Source organism: Pagrus major, chromosome 6, assembly GCF_040436345.1.
Source record: "Pagrus major chromosome 6, Pma_NU_1.0".
Taxonomy (NCBI): Eukaryota; Metazoa; Chordata; class Actinopteri; order Spariformes; family Sparidae; genus Pagrus; species Pagrus major.
This window is the reverse complement of record NC_133220.1, coordinates 13,438,450-13,452,647: the sequence shown is the minus strand read 5'-3', so window position 1 is coordinate 13,452,647 and position 14,198 is coordinate 13,438,450. Positions and strand designations below refer to the sequence as shown.

Genomic DNA, 14,198 nt, shown 5'->3' with positions numbered 1-14,198 from the left:
TCCTTTAGTGTCTGTGGAAGGAGATATATAGATTTAACATGTTGCATTTTGTTGAACGGAGAATATTTACAGTAGTGCATTCTTAGAAAAGGGAGAAAAAAAATTGTAGCCTCTGTATTTAAAAAAACCCAAACATTTTTAAGTCAGAATGTTGAGTTAAGTTTGCCTTAAAAAAAATTTCCCCACAATTCGAAAATGGTGCTTTTGATATGAATTAAGTTAAAATTGAAATAAAAAGTGTCCAGGGTTGTTTATGTGGAAATAAAACATATTAACATTAAATATAATTTTCTAAAAGACATAAATAATATTTTTTTTGTCACTGTCACTGTACCTGCAAACCAGCAAAAATGACACCAAAGTAAAAGCGCAGTAGAAAGTTAAAAATATACTTTATCTTTTCTTGTAAATACTGAGTTATTTTCAACCACCAGACAAGAGTCCTGTGTGTATTTCCAGAGTTTAAGTCAGCCCGTCTGCCACCCCAGAATAACCCTGACAGGGTATACATAACACCGCAGACCTCTCTGTTACTGGGGCAGCCACTATTATTTAGTTCAACTTACTAAGCACGGTTATTATTGGCACTTCTCCTATTAATAGGGAGAACTGCTAAAAATTGAGCAGTGTGTTTGTCCTGGGCGTGTCGACGCCTCAGACCAGAGCTGTAGATAAACAAGAGTTTGGCCTCGGCAGATGTCGGCGGCAGCCATGTTAACTGTGTCATCATTAGAGCTTTTAGGTTCTGTCACATCCAGGTTATTTATGTGTGTGGGCGAGCTGAGCGTGGGGATGTTATGGGGGGGTGAAGTTAGCAGGAGCTGTGTATACGGGGCAGCTTGGCTGAACAGTTGTCCACTGAGGGCTCTGGCTGTTCTGGCACAGCGGAGGCTCTGTGGTGTGGGAACAGCTGAGACACTCGGCCCCTGCAGAGAGCCCGTGGTACCAGACTGGTTGGCTGTTTAATTGCCTCCGTGTGTGTTTTATATGCATATCTGTGCATTTGTGCAGAGATATGCAGACTGTTTGTCCTCTTGTTTCTCTTTCCTTCCCGACTCTTCTCCCTCTGTCTAACCCTCTGTCCCGTACCGTAGCGTCCGCCGACCCAGCCCCCTGTTCCTCTCAGTGTGTTACCTGCAGCCCTCCTGTCACATTTCACCCCTGCCTGCCACATTCCTAGTTATCTCAGAGGGGGTTACATACCTTTGCCCTGAGAGGCAGCGACGAGCAAGCGCCTCGCCTTTCTAGTTGTAAGAACGGCGGGCAGACGATCAGTCAAAACAGACAGCCGTGCGGGAATCAAACAGGAAATTAGTGTGTTTGTCTACGTTAGCAGGTAACCAGCCATCACTCTGAAACAGAGTTTCCCAAATATTTCAGTTTGCAAACCCTCATAGAGTTTACCAGGAAATTAATTTGTCAAGGTGGTCATCAGTAACAATCACCTCACTCGTTACATAGGTGTCCTTTTCTGTGCCTATTAGAATTAATATTATAAGCTGAATATTATATTTCATGAAAATGGACATTTTTTCCTGACATTAGTATAGGCGGTCTTAATTTCAGGCAAATATACTGCAGGAAATCTTCCTTTAAAAACTATATTGTTACTAGTTGTGGCCAGTTGATCTGATGAGTGTTTGACCTTTTTTTTTTATCATTTGATTTTTGTTTAAGTTTTAAGACCTGAACATGTTAGAATATCGAAACATTTACATGAAGACACTACAAATATTAGAGGCAATTAAGAAAAAAATATGCTGTTCCCTGTTTTCTGTTCACTGTTACTATTAATTTCTTGTGTTGCAACCCCAAGGGATTTTTATATGAAGCTCAACGATCCACCGTGGCTTCCCAGTCTCTAGTTTATGTTTATAAACTGCTGTTAAAATGACACTTCTGTCCATATTCAAGGCAGTTTGCAGTAACAGTTGTTTTTTTTGGTTTGCCTTGTTGTTGTTGTTTTTAATATTCTTTGTCTTAATTTTGTACTTTTGCGATTTGTAGTTTAATAAATTGTAATTGATTAAATTTTGAGGCTTCCAGTGACTAAAGTTTTGGACCTGTGCTGAGACTTAATTTCTTAAGCTTTATTTGTGGGAGCTTTCTCTGTAAATGTTTTCGTGTTTAACGGGAGCCTATTAGTGACAGGACAGCAGTTTTTTTTCACAATTTTAATTTTCATGGGGGGAAAAAATTAAACTCATGTTGATGTGACATTTGTCAACATCTCTGCAGCACTACAGTACTCCATTATAATGTGTTTGTCACACATTTCACTTTTAAAAATAACTGCATCATCTTGTGATTTGGATATTGCGTTTGGCCGTGTTGCAGTTTTGATTATATTTAGGTTAATTGTGCAGCCCTAATGCCATTTAAGTTTGTAAAGATGATTGTGTGTTGTTGGCTGTAACTTAGTTCATTCTTCCTCAGTGTGCTCAGCTGTTATAAAAGTCCTGCTTCTGTAGATGATTCCCTCATTACTGGCATGTTGTTGATGCCTGATGGATGCAGACTAGTGGGACACTCACTGTGGTGAAAATTGTGGCTTTATCTTAAAGATAATCACCAAATTCCTACCAGCGTAGCATCGCTGATTTCAGCCCATTCTGTTGTGAGGATGTCTGTGTTTAAGTCCTGTAACATCATCCAGCTGCTCATTCTGCTCACATTCGTCCTGTATTCACATGTTTAGTGGGTGAGCAGCCCACATACTGTACATGAGGATGTTTAGTCAGTCGGTTTTACTCTCTGTCAAACTTCTCCAGCCTGCGATACATGAGACACTTAGTCGTGTTTCCCTGACGCATTCTCATTTCAAACTCTCAGTCGTCTTTCTTGAGGCCTGTTTTGAGTCCCGACTTGTTGCAGCCTCCAGCAGGTGACCTGATACAGTCATCGTGAAAACACCAGGGCAGCTCGCGCTCCTTGAAAAGCAGCAGCAATGTAGGCCAGTTTATCGGAACAATTAACATGCACTTGGGTAGGCGCTCTGCAAATCTGAACACCGTGGGCCTGCATACCCGCCCACGCACACACACACACACACACACACACACACACACACAGACACACACAAATACACACCTCTCCTCCTGTGCAAGTATTACTACAGCAGCTCCATTGACGAGGCTTCTCTGGTCTGACAGAGCAAACGGCTGCTGGTGACTCAGACTGGCTGCCTCTGATCTCACTGTGAATTAAAGCACACGCCCCCTGGTGGCCGTTCAGGGACCAACATCCTCCATCCTTCTCGTGCTCCCACTAATGTACTGGGATTTACCGGTGTGTGTGTGTGTGTGTGTGTGTGAGTGTGTGTGTGTGCGCGAGTGGTTGTCATTTTAGGAGGCCATACTGTTTTCACTATACATTAGCACAGCAGGATTTTTAAAAACTGCCCGTGTGATTGCTTTCATAATTAAATAAATACATTGAATTTATTTGCTTGGTTACTGAGAGGCCTGGTGACATATTTTACTGTGTTATTATGTATGTATGGTATGGACTTGTTGTTTTATTGTGTTATTATATTACATTATTGTTATATTCTGTTATTCAGATCTAACCGGCTGTATTTTTCTGCTCTTGTTGCAGCTTCTTAGACAGGATTGAGGTGGTCAGGCAGAACGACTACACACCCACCGATCAGGTGAGATGTTCTGTGTGTTATATTGAAGCACTCTGCTCCGTAGCGCTCTCCCTCTCTATATTTTAACACCCTCTTGTTCCTTCTCTATTTTCCAGGACCTGTTGAGATGCAGAGTACTGACATCTGGGATCTTCGAGACAAGATTTCAAATAGACAAAGTCAATTTCCAGTGAGTTACCAAAAAGTGCTGCGGTGAAACTAATCGTCATAAAAGAAGCATCCTAAAGAAAGCCAGAGACTCACATTTCCTGAATACAGACAATAAGCCATTTGAATTCCCTGAAGGACAAATTAATCACATTTAATTTAGTCTGTTTTATTGATATTAAATTAAGAAACCCTAATGAAGTAATGTTTTTTTTTCTTCTGTCATGTGATCCAAACCCTTGTTCAAGGATAAGTTAATGATAAAGATGTTCTATACAATCTGACTGTCGGTCGAGCTTGTTCACCCACTTCAGGCAGGGTGCACGCGAAGACTTTTTGCTTAGCAGCTAGAGTGAAGATTGCAGCTTTAAAAGGGTTTAAACTTTTGGGTGAACTTATCCTTTAACCTTTTCACAGTTTTAAGTCTTTAATCTTCTGTTAGATCGTGAATGAAACTTTACTCTCCTCTGTGTCACAGTATGTTCGATGTTGGTGGTCAGAGGGATGAACGTCGAAAATGGATCCAGTGTTTTAACGGTAGGAGGGCTTTTTTTCAGACGCTTGTCTATGTGTTTATTTAATACTTATGTAATCAGTGTTTGGTAGTTTTGTCCATCTTGGGTGTGTTAATCTCAGTCTCTGGTGTTTCGCTGTGTGTGACACAGATGTGACAGCTATCATCTTCGTGGTGGCGAGTAGCAGCTACAACATGGTGATCAGAGAAGACAATCAGACCAACAGACTACAGGAAGCCCTCAACCTTTTCAAGAACATTTGGAACAACAGGTAATCATTTACCTCCTGAGTTCTTCGTTTAACTGGTAGCATTTAATTTACGTACAGGAAGATTTTTCGGACTCCACCATAGATGTTAAAACTGAATGTATTGATTACTCAGTTGACTATAACTGAATGAAGCCCAACTGGAAGCTTGGTATCACCTCTGCTGCTTCTTGATCGTCACTGTGTCAACACTCAAACACTACTAATTAAACAACTCCTCCAGTTTGTGTGACTTTGTGCCAAGCAGAACGCAGTTTTTGAATCCTAGAGACAAAATAATGATCTCCAGTTGGTGCTGACTCTAGAGTGGTTTAATAAGAGCTTGAGTGATCCTCTTTCCTAGCTGCTTGTGCCTGGGTACATCTAATGATAAGACTTCATTTAATTAATGACAGCTTTCACTGACATGTGGAGCAGCTCTTTAAAACTTGATAACTTACCTGCTTCTGTTATACTCAATGTAATCCCATACAAGTCCACCACCTGATTCTCCAGCCACGATGCCCCTTAAAAGACTGAAACTGCCTGCTTGGCACTTCCTGGTTACTGTATCTCGACTTGTGGTCTTATAGCTGTTTTTGATGGGAGGAGAGAGTTAGAGAAATACCCAGAGCTGTAAAGTCCAATCATTACAGCTTCTTCTGTCCCACACTCTGTGATTGAAGTGCTGTCGACAAGTAGCACTGTGGCACTTCCTGTTGGTGTTAGAGGCACCACATGACACGTTGTAGTGTGTTTTGGCTCATACTTTGTCTTAATTACCCTTTTATACACTCTTTATTCTTTTGTTGAGCCCATTTTTAATTCCTTATTCTTTTTTTGTAACACAGCAAAATAGACAGAAGCCACTCATATTTTTCTTTAACAGATTAACATATTTCTGTTGTGTATCACTTCTGTGCTATTTACTGTGCCCGTACATTAGGAGGCAACGTTAATTGGATACAGCGTCCTTCCGTGACTCTTATCCCTCTGTAGGAGCACATAGACTGTTAATGGCAGGAGCTATTTGACCTTGTCAGACCAGAGAGTACATTATTCCCTTGTTCTGCAGCCAAAGCCTAATAAAACATAAAGCCTCTTGAAAAGTGTGAAATCTCCCACAACAGACCTGTAACATATTTTGGGCCCTAAATGAGTCCAAACGATATCCAAATAAAAATCTGGCACTGATCTCGTTCTTCATTTCCCTCCACAGGTGGCTACGGACCATTTCGGTAATCCTCTTCCTGAACAAGCAGGACCTGCTCGCTGAGAAAGTTTTGGCAGGGAAATCTAAAATCGAGGACTACTTCCCGGAGTTTGCACGCTACACTACACCTGATGATGGTAAGAGGTTGACACTGTTATCTGTGGGTGTCCAATACATAACGCACACATAAGTATTCTGTGTTTGTAGCAGACACATTCAAATAGTTCAGTGTTGATTCTGTCATGGCAAATAATTTTGGCCACAATATTTCATTAAGTAGTTGTCATCCCTGTGTGTCTGTGTAAGTGTAAGAATGACTTTATTGTGACTTGATTTCTTCTTCTCTAACAGCAATACCAGAGCCAGGCGAAGATCCTCGTGTCACGAGGGCAAAGTACTTCATCCGGGATGAGTTTCTGGTTTGTACAAAGTTCATGTTTGACCTGTTTTTTTTAAAATCATTATTGTATTTTTCCCTGTTTGGTTCACAGAACAGTGTAGTTAATAATATAACAAACAGCTAATCAACAATTTGCTGTTGTGTTTATTCGTTTCATCTGATTTTTTTATGAGAGTGGTTTCTGAATTGGCTCTCACTCCACTCAGCTCTACTTCACTCCAATTTTCCTCCTTGATTTTGCTATGACACCTGTTCAAATGAGTTGGACAAAGTCTCACCAACAAAAGACTGAAACGATAATCGACTGAAACATACTGGAGCATGCAGTAAACGAAGATTTCACAATGGCACTTCTAAAATCATATAGAACACGCGGTTTATTAGAAATCTGTTTGAATCTTTTAATCAAGATTCCTCCATCCACCAATCTGATATCCAAACTTTAAATAATAATGTCACATTTTCATGTATATAAATGTACATCTTGCCACCTGTGTCGTTAACAGATAATACTGTATAACTCAGCGGTGAACTGGATGCTGTTCGAGTTTTTTTAATTCCCATTTGCTTCGCTTAAAAATGGATACAGATGAAGTGGTGTGTTCTAAGTAAAAAAAAAAAGTCACAGTTTCATCCAAACTGTGTGATTGGCAAATGTTTTTCTTGGATGCACTGTGCCAAACCACACCAGTGACAGCTGAGCACCAAAGATGTCACCAAAATCAAAGTAAAATCTCGCAGATGGCCACTTCACTGCTCCTATCAGTTGCTGTGCACTGAGGATATTTGCCTGTAAGATATTATCAGTAAATTACAGTGGCAGGTGTTGTCCCTGCGGCTCATGCAAAACCTAAAAGTAATGAATAAATGGTTAAAATAGTTTGCTTAAAGTAATGAATTAGTGTCAACCCTCCAGGATGAGCTCCAGGCTTTGAAGCCCATTTGACATAGTCCACAAACCCTTGAAACCCTAACCCTGGGGGCTAAACAGGAAGTTAGCCAACTTGGCTGGCACTAGTCTCTAGTGTACATGCTGTATGGGCACAATGATGCTGAAGATCTGGGTAATTTTATGTCAAACTTTTTTTTTTGCTCCATGCATTGTATCCAGTTCCCATTTTAAGTTCATGATTAGTGATTGAAATAGTTATCTGAAAGTGATGGATAAACGTCTCAGTTGTCCAGCTTCTGACACATTTTGAACGCATATATGACCAAACAGACTTGATGTCGAAGTTGTAAGAATAAAATATTTTCCATCATGTCTTTTTTAAATAATGAACAACATCTACTTTCATTGGAAACGAGACAGTTCGAACATGCCAGGTAGTGTTGATAACAGTGTGATGACTTCCTCTGACTGTGCTGTTAGGTTACATTGGACAAAAAAGGCTGAAAACACTGGTCTAAAACACTAACCTGACTGTACGCCTGTGTCTTTTTCAGAGGATCAGCACAGCCAGCGGGGACGGACGGCATTACTGTTACCCCCACTTCACCTGCGCGGTCGACACAGAAAACATCCGCCGCGTCTTCAATGACTGTCGCGACATCATACAGAGGATGCACCTACGGCAGTACGAGCTCTTGTGATGGGCGGCGCCATCTGGTCTACGTATCTACCTACCAACCTACCTATCTACCCCCCCACGACCAGTTAGCCAATCACCCCCTCCACTTCCACCAACTTCACCAAACAACTGAGCGAGCGACTGACTTCCTGCCCTCCCCTCCATCCCCCCATACAGCTCCTACTCCTCCCAGTAACACGATTTCAGAAAATACGAACAATGGAAAGACTTTTTTTTTTTAAAGGATACACCAACAACAGTTTCATCAACTATTAGCCAAGACTGTCTGCTGTACTCAGCTATACTTTGACCCAGGAAAGAGGGTCAGGACTGGAATCCCTCAGTGCAGGCTATCCCTCCTTTTAGCTCTCTTTCTCTCTCTCAGATATATTAACACAAACACACTCGCAGGTACACACACACTACAGCATAAGACATCCAGAACCCTTAGATAGGTTTTAATGTCTCATATCGCAGCCACACGCACACACAAACACACACACACACACACCCTTTTAAAACCAAGTCCTCATGCTTTTAACAGTTGGCAGAGGCTGAGTTGAATAATGCATTCTGAGAGAGAGGAGTTTATTCACCGCGTGCTGAAGACGAAGGAGGAGGAGGTTGAGGAGGAGAAGACGAGAACGATGGACATGGAGGGTGGCAAACTGATACGGAGGAGGGCTGTGAGCCTTTTTTTTGTGCCCGAACAGACAGACTAATTGACTAACGGCTGCCTGTGGACGTGAGCGTGACTTGAACATAAGACCACGCGGCTCACATGACCCACTCTTCAAGAAACCAATCGAGGAGGGACGGCAGAAAAAAACAAAAAAAGGAAGAAAAAAAAACAAGAAAAATATCATACAATGCATAAATTCATGCATACCAGTGAACTTAATGCAGTGCAAAAAATCCAAGCTATATATATAGATATTTATATATGTGTGTATATAAATATGTATATATATATAAATATAAATATTATATATTCCTGTAATAACACAATTCAACTTTTAAGTTTTTGTTAGTTTTTACCCCATGTTGTGTGTTGGTGTACACTGTGTGTGTGATCTGCCTTTGTGCACCATTTAAACCCCCCTGCCTACACACACACACATACACACATATCTAATTATACACACACTCACACACACACATCCTCGCCCCTCCCGCCCCTGCTGCTACTTGACAACTATTCAACATATGGAAAATAAAGGAGAGGTTTTATTTAATAAGGAAAAAAACGATGCAAAAGGAAAGCATGAAGTAAAAGAAATGACTTATCAAGACTGGACGCAACATTTTTACCTGAACACACACACACGCACGCACGCACGCTCCAGCCCTCCCTTACCACACAACGTCCTCCCCCCCACCTTTCGTCTTACTCTCTCACCCCTCCCTGTCCCACCTCCTCCCCTCCCGGCTTTAAGTACGTCTGTCTTTATTTTACTGCTGGACTATTATTCTTGTACAGACTGTAAAATGTATTATTTTGTACAACTTTATTGAAGAAAAAAAAATAACTTGTAGAAGATCCCTGTGCCTTGATCACGACTGTACGTGTAAAAATGAGCTAATATGTAAGTTATGTTTCACTGCGCTGTACAGCTGGACGGGTCTGTCCCACCTCGTCCGTGCTAGCTCACCCCCTCCGCTGGAGGCCGGGGGGAGGGGCGTCGGATCGGGGCGGAGGCCTTTCGTCTGTTGCTTAGTTTCCATTTTTTCCCACATTTGTTTGTTCGTTGATTCATTTGTTTTGCTTTGACTCTCCTCTGGTTTATATAATAGGATTTGAAAAAAAAAAATGAAGAAAAAAAAAGATAATCAGACACACCACCTTAATGCTGTGTAGTGAAAGATACTGAACCCTAACACAATTTAATATATATAAAATATATTTCAGATTTTATATTTTATATATATGTACTGTACACTTATATCTATCTCCCTTGTGAGCTGTCCCCCAGGTTTCCTTTGCTTTCTGTCGGTAACACCTGCATACATTTTTCAGAAGGTGGCGATTCTGGGTACAGTGGGATGGGTTTTCATTTCTTTCTTTTTTTATTTTAGCTTTAACTCTTTTGAAGGAGAGGGAAATATCCAGTTGCAAAACATTGCTTGTTTCTACATAAACCAAATTCTTTTTGCTTAAACAAGAAGAAACGGTTGTATTAGTGTTTGGTTCATTCTTAGGCTACTCGATACTCTAACCTGAGATCCACATCACGTGCACTCAGTTGCTAGTTTATTAGGTACACCTATCTTATCTTAAATGCGCTACAAGGAATTTTTAACTGGTTATGAAACAGTCTCAGTTTGATACTGATGCCTCTATATGACCTACATAAGCAAACAAGACCATTCAGCAAGAAGATTTGCTATTTCTATATAGTTATACTTAATGCCTGCCACCTGGTTGGATTACGAACAATAAAAACTATTTTTATGGCAAAGTGCAGAGGATGGATTGAGGAGTCTCACAGCCTGAGGAAAGGAAGTTGCACTGTAGTCTGGTGGTACAGCAGTGGGTATGTCTATATCGAACAATGGGCTCATAATGTACGATTTTAAGTTGGCTTTGCTACTGAGCTATATTTCACTGATGGCTTATTGACATAACATTACTAGTGAATGTTGATAACTTTAGCTTTAGTTCCACCAAGCAACCAAATGTTTTAGCTGTATGATTACATGTAAACTAGGTGTATGAAACAAAGTTTGCTTTGTTCCACCATCAGCGTATTACAATTATTAATCTTACATAGCAACAAATAGATACCGTACCTTGTTAATAATAATATGCCTCCTACAAAGTTATGTTAAAAAACATTTTATCAAAAATAAGTTTTTCTTTACACTTGCTTCCAAAACAAATCCGCACGCTCACCAGAGAAGATCTTTATCACAGATCTGGTGCTCATACCGCTTTTGTCCACAGGGGGCGCCAGAATCAACAATAAATTAAACTTCCTTGTAGCTGCTTTAACTTGCAGTCCAATACAACAGTCAACACTGCACCTAAAGTTGAATCCTCACCTCTATAAAGATCACAACAAAAACTCAACATTATAACCTCAAAGTAGGATTAATCGCCACCCTGTTGTATTAGACTGCATTTGTTTTAGCAAGGTGTACCTATAAACTGGCAACTTATTGCAAGTTAATCTGTGTTTCTGACACCCGTCAGTCATGAGGAATAACACGATGTTCACATCTTGCACAACTCACTTTTTACAAAACATGGGAGGTATTTTATTGACGCACATAGAGCAGTTTGGGGCTAAATTTTTCACCATTTTATGATGATTTTGTTACCTAAACTGACAAATTTACTGAGGATATCTTGTCAGACCATGGCCTTGCAATGACGAGGACATCAGGGACTTTTTTCCCAAGTCTTGCAAAGTTAGATTGCATTATACATTTATTATTCCCTGCGGTCCTAAAGACAAAACTGATTATGTGCATTGCAGGTATTGATACACTGAAGACACCAGCCAAAGCCAAATTAAGCAAAAAAGGTTTTCATACCATATCCCAAATCACACTGACTGGCTTTCCGGGAACAACTTATCACAGAGCGACTCGAGTCCCCATGTTTACTCCTTTAATCCTCCAGATCTGCAGCAGTGATAATTTGAGAGGAGAGATTACATTCACTGTTTATTTTTATGTCAACACCTCCACACCTGTGTTCTGCTTAACGCCACACAGGCTGCAGCAATAAGTGAGTTTAATTTTAGCTCAAAAGGAAGAAAGCCCATCTGCCTTTTTTTTCCTATTTTGGCATCAAGTGTTTCCATTTTTTTTCGGTTTTCCATGTGTCTAGTTTTTTCTTGTTTATTTTGTAATAAAGACTTAAATTAGAGGTTTAAAATCAGCATGCAGCACTATGAAAAAATACCCCCGAGAGACACACAAACACATAGATATCAGGTTTTAGGTACAGTTAAATCTACTGTTAGTTCAGTCCTATAGCTCATTTGGCTGGTGTTTTAAAAATATTTAGGATACAGAGGTCTCATCACACACCTGACTTATTGTTGATGACACAGTGTCTTGCAAAAGGTGATGAAATATGTTTTTTTTAAAACATCATCCAAACTATGACACGGTCTTAAAAATGGCTGACAAGCTCCTGAATGAAGAAATTTGGCTTCAGAGAAGAATGAAGATAGTCCTTGGGGGATTAAACCAAATTCAACAAGAGAATGTATTTGCAGAAGACAGCAAAGATCGTCCACCCAGAGTCTTCATGGAGAAGACGAACTTTGGCACGCTTGCAGGAATGTCGCCGAAACTCCCGTCCGTTTCCTTGTTGGAGCAACAGGATTATGAGGTGAAGCGGGTAACAAGAGAGCCACTGTCACCTTCAGAGTTGCAGCATGTGCAGATTGACAGTCACACCTCACAAAGAATTGCACTATTGTTTCACCTCACAGGTTTAATGTTATTGTGTGTGCAAAGAATGGAGAAGTGAGAAGTCTGTGATCAAAGCTCAGGCACATCTTAAAGCTCAGGTGAGACTACACCTGTTCAGAGAGGATGCAGGTAGGTTTCACAGCCTGCATCAACCAGTTAATCTTCATAGTATTACACCACCCACCGTATTAGAGTGAAACTGGGTAGACAAGTTCAGCTAAAGCCACTTTAATGCTGTTGAAAACAGGAGTCAAATAACACATGGTAGAAACTGACTCTCCACTGTCTTCTGTTGAATTTAACTCCCAAATACACCAAATGTATGTACACACCTGAATTTTATAACTATATCTGATGGTTGAACATCTTGTTCACAAATTATGTGCATTAATATGGTGCTATAACAGCCTCCATTTTTCTTGGAAAGCTTTCGACAAGGTTTGGCTGCCGGAATTTGGTCCCATGGGATGTTAGGTGGATGTTAGGCCTGGCTCACAATCATCTTCTTCATCTCAAATGTTTGCTGGAGTTTAGGTCAGGCCAACCATTTATATATTAACCTCACTTTGAGCACGAAAACAAAAAGGGTATTCCCAAAACTGTCACCACAAAGTTAGAAACGCATTTTTTGTGTAAAATAGCATTATGCATGGTTGCATTAAGATTTTCCTGAAAGGAATAGTTCATCCAACAAATGAAAATTAATTTATCTACTCATCCTCATGCCGATGTAGAGTCGGGGGAAGTTTTGTAGTCCACAAAACATTTCTGGAGCTTCACAGGAAAGTAGCGTTGTAGCATTTACACAAACAACTAAAGTAGATGGGGTCTTAAAACAAGTAAATAAACAACTGGAAAAAAACAACAACATAAAATGGCTTCTTAAAGCTCGCCCAGCATAATCCAAGTCTCTGGAAGCCCTGAGATCCTTTAATGGGAACTAAAGTGATTTTGTCCAAATCATGAAAAACAGCCCAGAAGTACACAAGAAGGGATGTCAGCATACATTTTGCTGTATATTGTATATTTGTACTTATGGCTACAACCTACAGCAGGTGTTTTACATGCCTCTCAAAGGCAAAACTTTTGATCCGTAGAGAGTAGTGCAGCAGCAGATTTCTAACTTGTGATTTGTCAATAACCTATAATACTGCAAGACAATGTTTTGCAGCCTTTTATGCACAAAACAGTTCACCTCTTACAGCCTGTAAGGTTTGACACCGGTTACGACACCGTGGGTGGAAACACAATCCACTTTCCTGGTATTTTATTACTACATTTGTTATGTATGGAAGCAAAAAATGGCCACAAAGATTTGACAAGGCAAGTGAAAACCATATTTTGAAATTTAGTCACTATCTACGGATTTGTGTGGTCCTATTGTCTTCTATTTTCAATCTTCAGTCTTATTTGAATTTTCAAAATCTTCATTAACTCAATTATTTGTTTCCATAGTGGTAACAACCTAGAGTCATATTGCAGACAAGAGTTGAGGATATACACCACTCAAAATTAGTTAGGGATATTGGGATATGGGTGCATGTGCATGGATATGCAATGAAAGTAAAAAAATATATATATATTTTTTAAAATTCACAAAACACAAAATATAAATTCAGATATGACACACAATAAACAATCAAGTGAAACACTACAATATCCCTAACTAATTTTGAGTAGTGTATTTATTCAAAGCTTCTTCTGTAAGACTACAAGATAATATTTTGCGGCCTTATATGCAAACAGTTCGCCTCTTACAGCCTGTAAGGTTTTAGCCAACGGTTGCTGCATGCACAGTACCCTGGGTGGAAACATAATCCACTTTACTGGTAATTTATTAATACATTTATTATGTATGGAAGCAAATGAATACCTTATTTTGAAATTTAGTCACCATCTATGGATTTGTGTGGTCAATACCCAGGGTACTGTGCATGCAGCAACCCCTGGCTAAAACCTTACAGGCTGTACAATATTATCTTGCAGTCTTATAGAAGAGGCTTTGAATAAATACACTACTCAAAA

At 39.9% G+C, this 14,198-nt stretch overlaps 1 protein-coding gene across 2 annotated transcripts in view; it reads left to right on the top strand.

The window, feature by feature from the left end:
• The window catches only part of LOC140998219 (guanine nucleotide-binding protein G(s) subunit alpha-like), a 33,042-nt gene extending 24,475 nt beyond the window's left edge, over nucleotides 1-8,567 (top strand). For both annotated transcript variants that reach the window (XM_073468423.1, XM_073468422.1), the window contains 7 exons: nucleotides 3,598-3,652; nucleotides 3,748-3,821; nucleotides 4,278-4,336; nucleotides 4,465-4,585; nucleotides 5,781-5,911; nucleotides 6,126-6,193; nucleotides 7,621-8,567. In XM_073468423.1, coding sequence (XP_073324524.1) covers nucleotides 3,598-3,652; nucleotides 3,748-3,821; nucleotides 4,278-4,336; nucleotides 4,465-4,585; nucleotides 5,781-5,911; nucleotides 6,126-6,193; nucleotides 7,621-7,767 — 655 coding nt within the window. In that variant the 3' untranslated portion in view covers nucleotides 7,768-8,567. The remainder of the gene's footprint in view (nucleotides 1-3,597; nucleotides 3,653-3,747; nucleotides 3,822-4,277; nucleotides 4,337-4,464; nucleotides 4,586-5,780; nucleotides 5,912-6,125; nucleotides 6,194-7,620) is intronic.
• Nucleotides 8,568-14,198: the final 5,631 nt, after the last annotated feature.